Source organism: Sarcophilus harrisii, chromosome 2 (genome assembly GCF_902635505.1).
Source record: "Sarcophilus harrisii chromosome 2, mSarHar1.11, whole genome shotgun sequence".
NCBI classification, from domain to species: domain Eukaryota; kingdom Metazoa; phylum Chordata; class Mammalia; order Dasyuromorphia; family Dasyuridae; genus Sarcophilus; species Sarcophilus harrisii.
This window is the reverse complement of record NC_045427.1, coordinates 114,649,304-114,667,604: the sequence shown is the minus strand read 5'-3', so window position 1 is coordinate 114,667,604 and position 18,301 is coordinate 114,649,304. Positions and strand designations below refer to the sequence as shown.

Below are 18,301 nucleotides of genomic sequence, written 5' to 3'. Positions count from 1 at the left end.
AGGGCTTAGCACAGTGCACAACACATAGTAGGAATTATATAAATACTTATTTCCTTCCCTTTTTTCTCCCTTTCTCCTATCTGGTAATTTAGGAAGTGGCTAAGGAGGCTCTTAGAAGCAGCGTGGAAATTTAATAGTGTCCATTTCACTTCAGAATTTACACAGCAATCTGATTTGTTCTCTTAGGCAAGAAAGTCATTTCTTAGCCTCATTTCTCTTGTTAATAAGACAAGTCAACTGGAATAGATCAAGGAGCAGTAAGTTGTACCTGTGATCTGAAAAAAACAGACAATTTGAGAGATATCTTGATCATTCTTCCCCCACTCCCCAACCTCAGCCTTAATGTCAGGTATTAAATTCCTACAAGTAGATTCTCAACTGAAAGTCCCCCTGCCTAAACAGACATTGTTTATTGAGTAAAATAAACCTGGTTCTTGGATCCTGAATTGCCCCCCTCTGAAAAAAAGTGAAAGTGTTATTGTTGTTGTTGTTTTTAAGTTCTAACTTAGCACATTACAGCTGGTAGTTTTTAGTTAACATTTAGCACTTATTCTGACCTCGAGGCAACAAACTAAGAAAAAGCAAAAATTTGTTTTAGAAAATAATTTATGAATTTACAAATGTCAAGAGTTGAAGGTAATATTTTTGTGTGTGGAATTATCTAAAGTAAAAGAAAATTTTGCTAAAATTCTGGATCAACTCTGGTTCATTTTCTTTTATTATCAAAACTTCCCATTGGCTTACAGTGGAGCTATACACAAATATTCAAATGGATCTGTTCTTATTAATTTAAGAATTCCACAACAATGATTCAGATCAGTGCTCAGTGCTATCTTCCTATCCTTCATGACACTTGTCCTTGTGTGTTCCTCCATAAAGAAGACATAAAGTAGACCACAGGGTCCATCCAAAGTTGATTGTTGTAGAAGAAGAATTGATTCAACTTAGTAATTGTTTGGCTAGAAGAAGTAAGAAAAAATGAAGACTCAACAATGCCACAAAGGTTTCAGACATGGGAGTTTCTACAGAAACTCAAGAAATCACCTACTATGGGATGGAGGAGTTACAGTAAGCATCTGTGAAGGGGGCACCCACAATGTTAAAATTGTGAATATATGGGGCATAAAAGTATGTTTTCTACAAACTCAATCTTGTTACTTTCTGGTCATGCTTCAGAATCATGGGATCACCCATCTGGAGTCTGGAAAAGACCTTAGAGATGATCTAGCTCAACCCTCTCATCTATCTCTTTACAAAAGGAGGAAATTATAGAGTACTTTTCATTACAGCATTAGCAAAACATTCATTTTTTCTTATTTACTAGCCATTTAATAGGTCATTTCTTCAGTTCAAAAATGTGCCCATGTCTCTTTTTTAGAATTCCAACTTCTCCACAAATGGATTTCCAGTTGAAAACAGATCTTTTCTTGGATCATGATTCTAAGTCTAGAGTAAGGGAAAAGTATAGCCAGAACAAACACAGATCACTGTTTGCTAAGTTATGTGAAGATTTCCAAAGTATTTTCTCAGCTAGAGCTAGGCTTAACCTAGGAACTGAACAACTCTAGCAAGTTCATATCCATTAAAATGCTAAAACTCAATATGTGAGTTTGGTTAAACCTAGGGATTTAAAAGGGAAGAATATTACTTACTAAAATTCTGTACCTGTAAGGGTCTGCTCTTTTCTTAAGAAGCAAAAAGGAGTAGTGATGATATGCAAATATCTATAGATAAAGAGATATTGAGGAAGCAGTCTTGTCCATTCCAAACTCTTCACCATTTATTGTAAATGTGAAATTCCTGCTAGCAAGTGTTCAACTGGAAGCCATTCTGCCTAAGTGGAAATTGTTATGAAGATGCAATAGACTGGTTCCTAGTCCTTGGATAGTGAATTTCTCCACTTAAGAAAAAAGAAAGGCTTAAAAGAAATAATCTAGTCTAGCAAAACACAGCTGGAAGTTTTCATGTTAAATTCAGCAACTACTCTGACCTCAAGGCAACAAATTGAGAAAAGACTAATTCTTGGCTTAGATGATTTGTGAAATGTCAACAGTTGGAAATAATTTTTCAGTGGATTTCATCCAAAGTAAAATGATATTTTGCTAGAACTTTGGGTGCCATTACCCTTTCTCAGTTTTCTTTTATTTTCTAGCGAGTACCCATTAACTTAAAGTAAGTCGAGTATCTGCGGGAGTAGCGGTTGTCCAGAAAATAGTCATGGGAAAGAAAAGGGAATTTGAAAAGAGATGATAGGGGATGAAGCTCTACCACTAACTGTGTGACCCTGAAGAAGTCACTTCATCTTTTTCTGACTGATAAATCTTTATCTATAAACAAGAAGATTATACTAAATGATCTCTAAGATCTCTCTGTCTCCAAATTCTATGATGCTGTGGTTCTAAACTTAGCTTTGTTAGTAATATAGAGTCTCTGGCAAGTCCATCTAATCTTGTTCTTCCTCTGTCTTACTCATTTATAGAATGAATGTAATAATACTACTCTATTGACTCTATGGTGTTATCATCAGGATCAAATAAGAAAATTGGCAAAAGTAACTGGGAGCTGGAACTGTTTTGCAAATGTAAATTCTTGTTGCATGCCAAGCAGACAAAGCATTAGAAGTATTTTTGGAACTTATTGATCAGTCTCTTTAATACCACTTTCTGATGCCTTATCATGGGGTTTAAGTGATCTTGTGTCTCCAAGCTAGAGTGATAAAGAATAATCTCTGCCAAGTTCTCTCAAGCTGGAATGGATCCACAAAAGGACTGTTTGTTGTGCTAAATCCAGACTAGCAAATTATAGAAAGGATTAAACCCACGATGGGGATTCCCTATATTTCATCAACATAGGGAATTTCCAGTGTGAAAACTTTTTCTACCGATAGAGACTGTCAGCTTACCTATAATATAGTTTTAGAGTACTTTAAACAAAGTACTGAGTTTAGTGTCTTACCCATAATTATATAGCTAATTTTATTTTTTTTTTTACTTTTTTTTTTTTTATATAGCTAATTTTAGTTAAAGGTAGCACTTAGGTTTAGGTCTTCCTGACTTAAAGGTTGGTCCTTTCTCTTTTATGTCAGTCAACCTAATCAAATCTTAGATTGGCTGATAAAAGGCATGGATTTTCTTCTCCTGTTTACTTATCATAAATTAAAGAAATTGGATTCCATAATTTCTCAAGTTTGAATATTATCATTATTATTTTTCTCCTCTAAGTTATATAACAAAAAAAACTAAAATATCCTCTGTTTAAGTCATGATGACTCTAAGCTACTTGATTCCTGTTCATCCCATTGGAGCATCCCCATATAGCCATTCCACCTATTCCTTCTTAAGGGCCTTAACTAAAATCCACCCTTAGGTTGTAAACAGCAACCCAATCATCCACTAAGCACCCTTATCTACTTCTTTCTCTTTTATATTTGTGCCAAGCTCCACTAATCACTATGCTAACAATTATTTCAAAACAAAGGTATTTAATGAAATGTCTTCATTAAAAAAATTCTAATTAAACATTTCTCAGATAGACCCAGAACTCACTCTCTAAAATATATATATATATATATATATATATACTAGTAGGAAGAGTGATCAAATGTTAGAGATGCATCTGTTGCCTCTGTCACCTCAAGTTCAGTGATGTCTTTGGGTGATATCACTGTATTGCTCCTCCTGAGCCAACTTTCTTGTGCTCCCTGAATTTGTATGTGGATGATTTTTCTTTGCTTACTTCTCTAACAAACTATACAGACTACCAATTCAAATATTTTCCAACAGAGGAGTCCAGTTCATTGTTTAATTTCAATGACGGTTAAAGAAAATGCTTGGATTGTAGATTTTTCCTACTGACCATTCCTTACTATCACCAGGAAAATGTAGTAGAATACATGAATCAAGACATAAAATGGTCTTTTGTTACCTACATAACCTGTTTCCAATAGAATAAGACAATCTGGCTTTCTCTGGCAGAGTACAGTGGGAAAAAATGTGGTGTTGTGTTTTGTGAATTTCTCTGTTCTAATCAAACTACAGCTTTCTAGTCCACATTTGTCTGCTAGAAATTGAAGAAATTAAACAGATGGTAACCATTCATGTGAAAAGTGAAAATCTGAAAGTAGGATTTTGAGAAGCTAGAGTAGCCCTGGAGAAGGCCCAGAGATAAGGGAAGGTACAATGAGACTATTGCACAAGTAATGTAATTTTGTCAGTGTAGCTATGGAGCTTTTGATTTGGAAACCCCCTCACCCAATATAGATTATAATCCATCTGTGACTTAACACATAAATCCTAATGAATTGCTTGAGTCACATAAAGTTTAAATGATTTTCCCTGAGTTACACAGCTAGTAAGTATCAGAACCAGACTTTGAATCCAGGTCTTCCAAATTCCAAGCCTAGCACTGTATCAATTATGCCATACTATAGCTCAAAAATGTATTAAAAAGAAAATGTTGTCCTCTCTTTTTGAAAGACTAACAAAATAGTTATTTTATGTTATATTTTTATATTATATATCATTATATATTGTTATATAATTATTACATAATAATAACTATTCGCCACAAAGAGAAGGGAAGGAGGAACCAATTTATCTAAATTAAAAAAAGAGAGAGAGAAAAACTTCACAAGAAAAGTAAACAAAGAGTATATACTCATTTATATGCCAATAAAACTAAAAGTTTAAATGAAGTGAATTGAATCAAATGTCTCTAAAACATAAAATAATCTAGCAAAATAGAACATAGAGAATCTAAACAATTTAATCTTAGATGGAAGAAATGGGTGAGTTATAAATGAACTCAGAAAGAAAAAAAATTGTTCCTAGATCCAATAGATTAACAAGAGAATTCTATCAAATGTTCATAGAACAAATAATCTCTTTTTAAGGCTAAACTGTTTTTTAACATAAAGAAAGAAGAAATTCTACTAAACTCCATATAAAAATATGATAATACACAAACCAGAAAGAATTGAAACAAAGAGAACTATATATTACTATCACTTAAATGAATTTTAAACAACTATGTTAGCAAAGCAATATATCAAAAAATGTTTCAGTACAACCAGATTGGATTTATGTAAGGAATACAAGGATAGGAATTTTATTAGTATAATCAAATCAATAATAAAAATGACAAAATCAAATGATTATATGAAAAGATATAAAAAAAAGTCTTTGACAAAATTCAGCACTAATTTCTGTTAAAAATAACTGAATACTTAGGTGGCACCTTGAAGCTTGCAAAGTGTTTTAAACACATTTTCCCCCTTCTTATCTTCATAATAGCTCTGTGAGGTAAATAAAATATCCCCTTTTGAAAAATGAGGAAGTTAAAAGACAGAGAGATTTAATGGTTAATGTTGGATTCCATTCGCCAGTCATCAAATCATCTATGTGGAATGCTTAATTCATGCCCTTGTCTTACCAGTTTGACAGTGCATGGTGGATGCATCCATAAATCAATTATAGAAAATTTCAAATTAAGTGTGCTTTATTTCTGCAACAGTAAGACCCTCTTTCACCTCAATAACCATCCATCCACTTCCAGGGGTCCTCAAACTGCGGCCCGTGGGCCAGATGCAGCAGCTGAGAATGATTATCCCCCTCACCCAGGGCTATGAAGTTTCTTTATTTAAAGGCCCACAAAACAAAGTTTTTGTTTTTACTATAGTCTGGCCCTCCAACAGTCTGAGGGACTGAACTGGCTCCCTATTTAAAAAGTTTGAGGACCCCTGAATAGACCATTGATAACTAATCAATCAATAAACTTGTTTAAGTGCTTACAATGTACCAGGCACTGTGCCAAGTGCTGGAGATACAAAAAAGACAGTGTCTATCTTTGAGGAGCTTACAATCTAAAACAGGAAACAAAATGCAAACAAATGTGTATAAATAAATTATATACAGAATAAATAACCAATAGAAGGAAGGCACTAGCATTAAGAGGGATTAGCAAAGACTTCCTGTAGAAGATAGGATTGTATCTGAGACTTGAAGGAGACCAGGAAATCCAGAGGAGGGCACGAGAAGAGAGCATTCCAGGAATGGAGAACAGTCAGTGAAAATGCCTTGGGTAGAGAGACTAGCAACCAGATTTGTCTTTCTGTGCCCTGTCAAAATATTTTGGAGATTAGAGTTAAAACCTAGCAAGACTATGCCCTGAGCATGGCATAACAATAATCCTTTGCACTCAGAATAACATTATCCTCTGGCAAAAGAATATTGCTTGTCCCCACTCCAGGTGTTTATTGAAAGATGTAGATCTTCTGTTTCCCAGGGCTATCCATCACATATGCAAAGTCCCTGTTCCTTGTCACTGACAGGTACTGCACCCCTGTTCCCATCACAGAACTCTGGCTCTGTGCCCCAAAGGGTGGGCACGACCCTCAAGATTTGAGACAATACCATTCCCAAAGTTACCACAGGAAGAGTAACTCAAAACCCAAAAATGATTATGTCATAATTTATTCCACCTGTGGAATATAAGACCTACCTTTGGCCCCCCATGTAAATCCCTCCTTCTTAGGAGAGGGGGCTTCCATTTGCAAATGTCATTTTCCTCATTCTGAAATTAATTAAACTTCTGTTTGTGTCCTGACTCTCTGTATCTAGTCTGCTCTGTTTCAGCTCTGACCACTAATAGCTTACAGACTGGTTCTGGTCCAACTGACATCCCTCCACAGAACATTCAATTACTTAGTTCTATGCTTTGCAAGTCTCTGTCCCCCATGCCTAGAATGTCAACTCTCATGCTACCTCATCCTTCAGTTTTTAATGAATTCCCCAAAATTATTTACTTTGTATATGTTTTACATACGTTCATATATATATGTGTGTGTGTGTGTATTTATCTCTCCCCTACCCCATATCCCTTAGAATATATACTCATTAAATGTAGTGACAATTAATTTTCATCATCATATCTCTAAAATCTAGCAGAATTTCTGATACACACATAGGGAGTGCTTTTAAATGTTTTTTGATGAACTAACGATAATCTAATAGATTTTGAAGAAAGTCTTTGGTGATGTTAAAAAGAAAGATTTTTTTGTTTCTCTTTTAGAGAATGATAACAGCATCCAAGGAATTAAGGGACTTGATTAAGAAGCCCTAGAACTGGCATTCAAAGAGAATGTTTCATGATTCTAGTTCTAATACTCTTTTCATCATATTATGCTGCCTTAACACATCCTTAATCACCAATCTCCAAACTAGCTCCTAATTTGGATATCATGCAAAAATACCTATAGAATCCCATGATGAATAGGACTCAGAGTCTTGGATACCCCTAGTATCCAATGCAAATATCACAGTAGATATGTAAACTTTGGAAGAAGCACAAATATGATGTCAGTTTTGTTTGTTTTCAAGATTTTTAGAAAATTCACCAAATGAGGAAAATTTCTCACACTTTTCCTTTTGACTGAAATATTTTATATAACATTTATATAACAAATAATAATCAGTCCCCATAATCCTCTCTCTGGATGCAGCTGGTTCTCTCCCTCACAAGTCTATTGGAATTATCCTGCAATTTTAAATCTTCTGAATCTATGAAGCTTTACTGATAGATCTTGAATCCATTTCTACCACTTCCACCCCATCATAAACTCTTTTCCTGTCACAGAAGACAATCAACTCTTGGATTTTATGGAGAAAAGCAGCTAGAGAATACAACTGCTAAAGATCCAGGCCTGGAGTCAGGCTGAGTCAAATTCAAATCTGGCCTCAGGCATTTAGTAGCTGTGTAGTCTTGGGCAAGCCATTTAATCAATTCCCAATCCCATCAGGGATTTTATTGTAAACATCTCCTGTAGTTTTGTCAAAAAGCCCAAACTGTAGGAGCTGAGAGACCTGGATTCTTTGGTAGTCAGCCTTATTGTTCCTCTTTTGTAAAATGAAAGGTTGGGACTATATAAACTCAGGTTCCTTTATGCTCTAAACATGTCAGTGTGTGCTGAACCATCCTACTCTTAACTCTAACACTCACCAGAAATTTCATTGTTATAACTCTCCTACTTTTAATTTTTAGAGAAATTTTGATAGGTATCTTGCTTTTATATCACTACTTCCCACTATATTTCTCCCTTGAAATAAAGAAGGAAAAGGAAAGGAAAAGTTCAGATAAATTAAACAATATATCAGAAAACCTGATATTATGGACATTGCTTCACATTGGGGATGGTTGATGATCTGGGAAACAACTGAAACTAAAAATTAATAGTCAAAACACATACAAACTGAAATAATAATAATAGAGATAGTGATAGTGATAACATATTTAAAGAGTACCTACTAGGTTCCAGGCACTATGCTAAGTGCTTTATCAATGCTCTCTCATTTGATCCTCATAACAATCCTGGGAGGTAGATGCTATTATTATCCCATTTTAGAGTTGTATAAACTGAAGCAAATAGAGATTAAGTGGCTTGCCCAAGACCACACAGCTACTAAGTGTCTGAGGCCAGATTTGAATTGGACTCATCCTGACTCCAGGCCTGGTTCTTTAGCAGCTGTGCTCTCTTTATGAGCTTTATGTCTTTATGAGCTGCTTTATGTTCATAAAATCCAAGACCTGAAGAGGAGAGGTTGAGGAGAAGGCAGAATGGCATCTCTTAAATGCCTAACAGACCAACGGAGTAGCAGCTGATGGCTTTTGGTATTAATTCTTTTTTCCTAATGTACTATTCCAAGAAGGAGTCACATGACTGAAGTTTTTGGAAACCAAATGCTCCTCTTTTGTTTAGAGCATACACACTCACACACACACGAATCATTCATTTTTTGTGGTGAAATGAATGCACACTCTAAAGCAAACAACTTTTCTTTCCAAAATGGAGAGGTCAGCTCTGAGCTCATAGGTGATTTGTGGGGTTAGGATCCTAATAAATTATCCAAATGAAGAGAGACTTCTATTGGCAGAAATATTTAAGATAATCTTTTTTTTCTTAATCCCAAGAATAATTTTCTATTTCTTTTTCTCTTAAATATTTGCATTTCAGTTGCTGATCCATGTCAACAACAGAAACAGATAAAGAGGGAGGAAAGGAGAGAGATATATACTCAACCAATACCAGATAATTTAAATCTAGTGATCAGACTAGACTTACATAGTTCATTCTCAAAATTTTACAAATGAAGAAATCAAGACTCAAAGTGTTGAGGATTTATTTAATCCAATCTTATTCAACACCATATAGTACTTATCCATAAACAGATCAAGCTGGAATTTGAACCAAAGTGCTCTGACAAATCCATTATTCCTCTTCTTGTTGTGGGGGAGGGAGGGTATTATTGGAACTCTGTGAAATGATGCATGAGAAGGGACTTTGGGACACAAACTTGATGATTCTCCTACATCTCTTTGCTACCATCACATTGCTTGGGATGATTGTCGAACCACTGTGAAATTAGTCAAGAGTGGATAGCCCAGAGTCCCTGCTGTGGCCTGAATCCCTGAACTATAATATTCCCAAGTATGACTAGTCCATGAGGACAATGAAGTATTTTCATTCTCAAAGAAAACCATGACATCAGAGAAGTGATACCATGACACACAAGTGAATTGGATTGAAGTGAGGGAGGGCTGGCCAAAGCCATCAGCCTCACTTTCTTCTCCAGAGCCATCTGGGTCCAGTGATGAGAGAGAACAGGATGACTGGAGATGGCCCCAGATGCAGTGGGAGACTTTGGCTTTTTTAAGCTAATGTAATGAAATAAGCATAGGGGACCTAAGTTTAAATCTTAGCTCTGCCACTTTCTATTCATGTGCTCTTGAAGAATTCTTTTTATTTCTTTGGGTGCTAATTTTCACACAATAAATGATGACATTGAACTAGATAGTTTCTTTAAATGGAAAAAAATTTATGGATTCATAGCCTGCTTTTCTTTGTCCCTCTTCAATGTGATATTCAGTGTTTAAAGGTCCCTTATAATTTGGTTATTTCATGTTCTGTATTCTTGGTCAAATCATCTATGATAATAAGGGGTGCCATGGGTAAAAAAAAAAGGCTTTTGAAATCATATTTTGAACATGGGTGAGCCCAGTACTTGCTTTCTTCCAGATACAAACATTTCCTTTTTTTAAATTATTGCTTTTTATTTACAAGAAATATGCATGGGTAATTTTTCAGCATTGACAGTTGCAAATCTTTTTGTTCCAACTTTTTCCCTCCTTCCCCCCACCCCTTCCCCCAGATGGCAGATTGACCAATACATGTTAAATATGTTAAAGTATAAGTTAAATACAATAAATCAAACATTTCCTTTATTGTGAAAATAAAGATTTTCTTAGAAAAGAACATTGCACGAAGAAATCAGAAGACTTGATTCTACCCTGAGCTCTGTTACTGACTTGTGTTAGTTCATTTAGCAAGAAATGTAATAGAGTGCACAACACATTTATTGTTCTTGCTTTAGGGACAAAATTAGGAAAACTGATTAAAAATTAGAGAGAGACAAATTGTGGTTTAATGGGAGGAAAAAATTCCTAAAAATTCAGGTTATCCCAAAGTGTCTACTTCAGTGCTCCATTACTAGAGTCATTCAAAAAAAAAAAAAAAAAAAGCTATTCATGTTGCAAAAAAGCTATTTGTTGCAAAATGGATTCCTCTTCTCTGGAGTTCCTTCCAACTAAAATTCTGTAACCAATTGAATCTTTCTGTGTCTCTACTTCTTTATTTCTTTAAATGAATATCGATTTATTTTTTACTTGCAGGAAGATAATTGTTAGAGTTCTCACACAAATCCACTTAGAAAATAGGCATGAGAATAATGTGAAAAGTGGAATACATTATAATATATTATAGGATCAGAGGATTTAAAGCTGGAAGAAACTAAGGACCAGTGAATTCAAATGACTTGTATTAAGGTCACACAGGCAATTTTTAACTAGGAATCAAAATCATAGTTCCTGACTTCAAATTCCCTGCTTTTTTCCCCATTATACCATTCTGTGATGTTGTGCTACTTTTCATCCTTACCCATTTATTTCAACATCCCTCCTCCCCACCCTGGATCAGTTTTAAAAATCTATGCATGACCTGTTTAAAATTTTGGAAGAAATTATGACTTGGCTATGTATCTTATTGGCTATGTATCTTATCCTACTGATATCTTCAGATTTCTGGGGACAATAGAGTATTCTTAGAATGATTTACTCTATGTATGTATGCATTTACTCCTGTGCTAATTGATCCATGTACATTACCTTATTTCACTTGAAAAAGGATTTCCATGATGAATTTGTAGGTTTTATGGACAGTTGAATTTGGAACTTAGCCAATCAGACTATTCAGTCAAAGACCAAGTTGATGTCAATTTAGGATCTTTACTGGTGAAGTTTATTTACACTCCAACAGTAGAAAATTCCCATATGGTAATATGATTCCATGGTTTTGTGCTGATGATTTTCATCAGCTGTCTCCCTACCCACTTTGGAGACATTTTTGAAGAATTGTTATTATGTGCATATAACACGAATTAGCCTATAGAAAACTAGAGAAATCAAAGAACCCAGTAATTCAAAAGAGCACCCAGTGGTTAATCCAAACTCATTGATATGTATTTCCCTCAAAGTTAGTTCAAGGAAGGAAGCACTTGTCTTCTGTTTCTTGGTAAGCAAGGACTTCTATTAATTCTATGCCTGTGACAAAAAAAAGTCAGGAACTAATACAAAAGAGTTGGTTTGCAGGTGGAACTATTGGGCAGTAAGAATTGTCCACACACTCATATGACTTACATTTTTGTTTTAGTTTGTAGTTCTGAAAACTGTTTCTAAAAATTAGAATTCTAGAAGAAGAGAAAAAACTCCTGTAAAAACAAGGTTTCCAGCACCTTCCACTTAAATAGCTGACTTTTTGAGACTCAGTGAAGAGTCTTTTAGGTAACAAAATGACTCAGCTATATGGTTTTCTAACATGATCATAAAATAGCAAATAATACAAGACACCAAATTTTGCTCTTTAGGGCAGCACTGGAAAGTAGGTGAAAAAGAATAATAATTATCTACATAGTATGCATTACATTGAGAATCCCAATGATAAATTTATAAAGTTATAAATCAATAATTAATAAAGTGGTTTAGTGATTAATAAAATTATAAATCAATGACTTTGTAATCAATTATTTAGTATTAATTTGTGTTTAATTAGTTTTTTCTCTCATCACAATCTTCCTTTGGAATATAAGTGCTTTGAGATCTTTCTTATATATTAGTATTCCTAGCACTAAGCATAGGATTTTGCACAAAGAAAATTGATAATGATTTGCTTAATTGTGATTTATTCCTGTTTCTCTTTTTTAGAACTTGGTTAAACTTTCTAAAACATCATTTTATCATTTTATTGCCTAACCAAAAATCTTCAATGATTCACTATTACCCATTGGATAGTACTATCAAAACTCATTAGCCCAATATTTAAGGTCCTCCACAATTTGGCCCTAATCCAACTTCCTAAGCTATCTCATGTTGTTTCTCTATACCAGAACTTCTTAAACTTTTTCTACTTGCGACTCCTTTTCTCATGAAAATTTCTTTTTTTTTTTTTAAATAATTATAACTTTTTATTGACAGAACCCATGCCAGGGTAATTTTTTACAGCATTATCCCTTGCACTCACTTCTGTTATGATTTTTCCCCTCCCTCCTTCCACCCCCTCCCCCAGATGGCAAGGAGTCCTATACATGTTAAATATGTCACAGTACATCCTAGATACAATATATGTGTGCAGAACCGAACAGTTCTCTTGTTGCATAGGAAGAATTGGATTCAGAAAGTAAAAATAACCCGGGAAGAAAAACAAAAATGCAAACAGTTTACATTAACTTCCCAGTGTTCTTTCTTTGGGTGTAGCTGCTTCTGTCCATCATTGAGCAATTGAAACTGAGTTAGATCTTCTCTTTGTCAAAGAATTCTACTTCCATCAGAATACATCTTCATACAGTGTCATTGTTGAGTGTATAATGATCTCCTGGTTCTGCTCATTTCACTTAGCATCAGTTCACGTATGTCTCTCCAAGCCTCCTCATGAAAATTTCTAAATAGCCCTGAGCATATAGATATATAAAATAGGTATGCAAATCAAACATTTACTGAAAAATCAGAATTTTGTGACCGACCCGCACATTCAGTTGTAAGACCCCTTATAGGGTTGCCACCCATAATTTAAGAAGTTGGGCTCCATACAAATTATTCTTTCTGCTAAACACAAAAACAAGCAATATAAAAAAACCACTCATTTTGTATTCCCATTTTACTCATGTCACTGCCCTCACCTAGAATGCCCACACAAAGTCCTATCTTCTTAGTGAACTTCATCATGACAATGGTCTCTCCTTCTGAATTCCTATAATACTTTAGGTATATAGAATTTGGTGCAAAACAATGTAATTTAGTTATTTGTTATTTTGTTATTGTTAGTTAATCTTCCTTCTATTTACCTTGTTTTTCATAAAAGCATAAAAGACTGAAAACTTCTTGAAGATAAATGTGGAATTTTATACACCCCACAGCACTTCATACAATCTTTTGTCCATTATAACACTCAGTAAACTTTGTATATGCAGTCACAGAATTTTAGGAATTTAAAGAACCTTAGTAATTATTTAGCCCAGTCTTCTTATTTTACAAATGAGGAAACTGAGAATTAGAAAGGGAAAATTTTTTATTGCAGTTCACTCAGATAATTACCAGCAGATTTAGGAATAGAATTCAAGTCTTCTGACTTATCTGACATTTTCTTGATTGATTAAGTGGACAAGCATAGTTCTTGACTCGGTGCTGAATCTGGTGGCTTTGCCAAGAGCTGAATATTATAACCCCAACATGAAAATTACTGGGTCATTCTTTGTAACTTTGAGAAATCAGGACCATGACATTATTCTTTCACCCTTTTCCCAACAACTTCTTTTCTTTTTCTAGACAAGAAGCCTTTTACTGTGGAAGATACTTATTTGCTCTGTCCAGCTCCCATCTTAGAAGAAGTTGGCATGTAAGTTTTAACAGATGTTCATCCTCTTGAAACTAGATAATCCTATTAACAATTGCAGGGTCAAGGAGGGAGAAGCTTTTTATATTCTCATCTGTCACAAAGATTAATCCATTATCAATTGGCTCACACTTTATAGTAAATCATTGACTTGAATCCATAAAGTTATAAATAGAACTACACCTCATGATGCTGAATGTTCCAAGAGAGGTTTATACTTCTTAATTTCCAATTGTTGGGTTCCAAATTATGGGTGTGATTTTGCTCCAATGCATACTAATGAGAAGTAAAATCTCTATATAAAGAAAATGAGCCCAATGAATTTTGGAAGGAACAGTATACGAGTGTAGGGTTCAGAAAATATACTACAAAGGCTATCTACTTAGACAAAGATAAAGGCATTTAGAGCTGGAAGGGGCCTTCAAGACAGCTCATTTAGCACCTGTAATCTTACAGGTGACAAAACTGAAAATCCAGGGAGCCCAGTTTTAAATTCAGAGCTTCTGCCATTCTACCATTTTTCCTTCTCAAAGAACAAAAATGATCTCACTATTAATAGGATAGATGCTAATGACTAAATATGTTAGTTTATATTCCTTGCACAAAAGAATAATAGATTTGTGGATCAGTATTATATTTATATTTGTTTGTTTATACTTTATTTGTTGGCATTGTAAGAATCTCTAATTATCAATCTCATCAATTGAAAGCATTGCTTGAGCCAAGGTCCTTTCTACAAAATGTACGAAATGTGAGATTCAAATACAACATTCTTCATTGAAGGACACTGATAGGTTTAATAGTTGTCATAGTGATAATTATAATAATAATATACTAATAATAACAATGACAATATAATAGCTGGCAAATATATACTATTTTAAATTTTGTAGAGTGCTTTATGAATTATTCTCATTTTATCCTCACAACTCTGGGAGATAGAAGTTATTATCCCCATTTTATAGATGAGAAAACTGAGGTAACCAAAGGTTCAATGACTTGTTCAGGGTTACACAACTAGTAAATGTCTGAAGTCAGTTTTGAAGTCAAGAGTTTCTGACTCCAGGTTCAGTTCTCTATCAACTGTACCATTGATTTAGAGTAAATTATTGATAACAAAAGTATTAAGTAGAGATTATTTCTTCATCTGTAAAATGAAGAAGCTGGTTTTTATGTGATTTCCAAGTTTCCTTCCAATTTCAACCTTCTGTTTGACTCCCAACTAAACTTACTGGGTGTTCTTTCTTACTGGGAATATCAGCCAGTGTTTGATCTTTAATAATGTGTGCACACAGACACAGTGAAAAAGTAAACTTCTTTAGCCAAAATAATAGAAATGATTGTTGGCTTAAAGTAGGTAAGATGAGGTGAAAGATCAAATTAGACAGTTTATTCCTGCACATCCTCTTGAAAAACCATAATGATGATACAATTGACCTCGGCATATTGTTGAAATTATAGCTATAGAACATAAAACCAAGGGTGTGTGGAATCAAGATCCTTTTAAGAAGAAATAGCACGTCCTCCTGACATGTGGAAATTAAGTAAAATAGAAATAGCTTTTCCCTGCTAGTGACTAAAGAAGCAAATATTTGACATCATTCTACTATGCCAACTGAGTGATGACTATAGAGTCACTTTTAGAGGTATAATTAAGTATAAAAAGAGAATTATAGAACATCAGAGAGGGGTAAATTATTTTAGAGAAAATTTTAAGTCTCCCAATTTACAAAAAGGAAAAGGAGATTCAATGATTTTGCCAGTTTCATAGCTACCTGAATTGCAGAACAGCAATTAGAATGCCTCTTTCCTGACTCCTGTCCAAAGGCCTTTCCAGTGTGTTATGAAAAATATCTGTGAATGCTTTATTTTCATTGCAGGAAAGCTGCACTTCAGGTCAGTATGAATGATGGCCTCACCTTCATCTCAAGCTTTGTCATCATCACCACCACACAATGTGTAAGTCTGAGAGTTTTTTATTTATTTCTCTAAAAAATGTGATCTTTACTATAATTAACATTTCATAAACATCTATTTTAATGTACTTTAAGAGTCAAGTCACATACAAAACAATTTTATTGTGTAGTTCATGTCTTCTAGAAATTTAAAATCTGTTTCATTAAAAATAAAGGCAATATTGGAAAGAGCACTGGCTTTGGAATCAGTGGTTGATATCCCAGCCTTATTCTCATTACCAAGATGGTCTCAGGTCATTGATTTGCCTAATTTCTTTATCATCTATAAAAGGAAGGGATTGAACTAAATTATCAATAAGGTCACCTCCAACTTAAAATCTTGTCACCTTTATGGACCTATAATCTGCCTGGTTTTTCCACTTTAGAAAAAGTAATTTACAAAAGTTTCTTTCTCTTTAGACCCAACATCTTCTGTGATAAAACTTGTCCTTTCTTCCCATAACTACTTATTGATCGTCAGTAAATATTTGGATAGGCACCCACAGCCATAATACCCTTCCATACTTTTCTATGTCTTTTAGTTTCCAGAGGTAATTCTAAAGTGATTGCCCTTTTCCATTTTCCCATAACTTTGCCTTTGACTGGTTGTACAAAATTTGGAAAGCTGATTTAAGAACTGTTACTGTTTAAAAGGGATTTTAGCAAATTATTGCAAATAGTTTACAGCCAAACCAAGCTATTAGCTATTTTCCAAATATAATCTCCTTGCTAGGAACCTAATTATTGGGTTGACATCAATTGTTGTTGTTTGATGTTTTGGGGTTGTTTTCAGCTATGTCTTTCTTTTCATAACCACATTTGGGGTTTTCTTGTCAAAGATACTGGAATGGTCTGCCATTTTCTTCTCCAGCTTCTTTTACAGTTGAGGAAACTAAAGCAAAGAGTTAGGTGAGTTGCTCACCTGAGGTGAGTTAGTAAGTATCTTAGGCAAGACTAAATGAAGGAAAATGAATTTTCTGATTCCAGGTCTGGTATTCTATCCACTGTGCTGTCTAATCAAATGATGTCATTGTAGTGCACCAAATGAGTGATGCTTATAGGACCCTTTCCAGAGGTATGATCAAGTATAAGAGAATCATAGATTATCAGAAGTAGTGGAGCAGCAAGTTGGTGCAGTGGATAGAGCACCAGCCCTGAAGTCAGGAGGACCTGAGTTTAAATCTGACCTTAGACATTTAACACTTCCTAGCTGTGTGACCCTGGACAAGTCACTTAACTCCAATTAACTCGGGAAAAAAAGATCAACAAAAAAAAAAAGCATTATCAGAGATGTACAAATGATGTTAGAAGTAATCTCCTTCCCCTAATTTGTCTTCCCACCTCCCTCTTCTATGTATTCCCAACTGTCATCTGTGCTCCCTCCTCATTCTTGCCTTTGGAAATCACTCTCTTAAATCTTTAGGATGCTCCAGTGCAAAATAATTTCTTTTTCTGAAATTTCCTTTCTACCCTGTATTTTATTTGTTTAAGCATCATAACTCCCTAAGAATTATATATTCCTTTTATAATTTACAATAATATAACATTATATATTCCCTGTCATATTTTGTCATTTTATCTCTGAAGTCATACATAGTTGCTTGAAACTAATAAATATTTCCTGATTTGAATAAATATTTGTAAGTAATATTTTATTTTCCCCAACTATAGGTTAAGTAATTTTTAACATTTTTAAATGTTTTGAGTTTTAAATTTTCCTTTCCTTTCTGTCTCCTCTCCCTCAACTCTGAGAGGGTAAGCAATCCAATATAGCTTATACATGTGCAATTATGTAAAAACATTTCCATAGTAGACATTTTGTGCAAGAAGACTCAAACAAAAAAAAAAAAAAAAAAAAGAAAGTGAAAATAGGTTCTTGTGATATTTTATTTAAAAAAAAACTGTCTCCAGTTGTTTTCTTTCATCAGATATTCCCTGCTCATATCTCAACTATCTTCAATATTTACTAACTGAGCAAGTCATTTAATCTCTCTTAGCCTCTGTTTACTCATATGTAGAATAAGAAAGAAAAAAATGCAACTATATGTTAGGGACTATAAAAGAGTACCACCATCCTGATCCAGAATGAATATTTTTCATCTGTGGTTAACATTTATATCTCAGATATTGTCTCTGAAAGCCACCCCAGATAATTCATTACTTCAGTAAAGACATATCATAATGCTAAGTTATAGGCAAATTCCTGAGCACAGAATCACAGAATCTTTTAATTAGAAAAGACCTCAGAGGAGTTTCTAGTCCCTCCTATCTTAATACAAACCCTTTACACAATCACCCCAAGCAAGTAGTCACTCAGCCTTTAAAGACCTAATAAGAAGAAATCTACTTCTTC

The 18,301-nt window shown here is 34.2% G+C and overlaps 1 protein-coding gene across 5 annotated transcripts in view; it reads left to right on the top strand.

Moving 5' to 3' along the window:
* The window catches only part of ANTXR1 (ANTXR cell adhesion molecule 1), a 277,518-nt gene that overhangs the window by 117,523 nt on the left and 141,694 nt on the right, over window positions 1-18,301 (top strand). For all 5 annotated transcript variants that reach the window (XM_012539935.3, XM_031950625.1, XM_031950622.1 and 2 more), the window contains exons 11-12: window positions 13,927-13,996; window positions 15,874-15,952. In XM_012539935.3, the coding sequence (XP_012395389.1) occupies window positions 13,927-13,996; window positions 15,874-15,952 (149 nt within the window). The remainder of the gene's footprint in view (window positions 1-13,926; window positions 13,997-15,873; window positions 15,953-18,301) is intronic.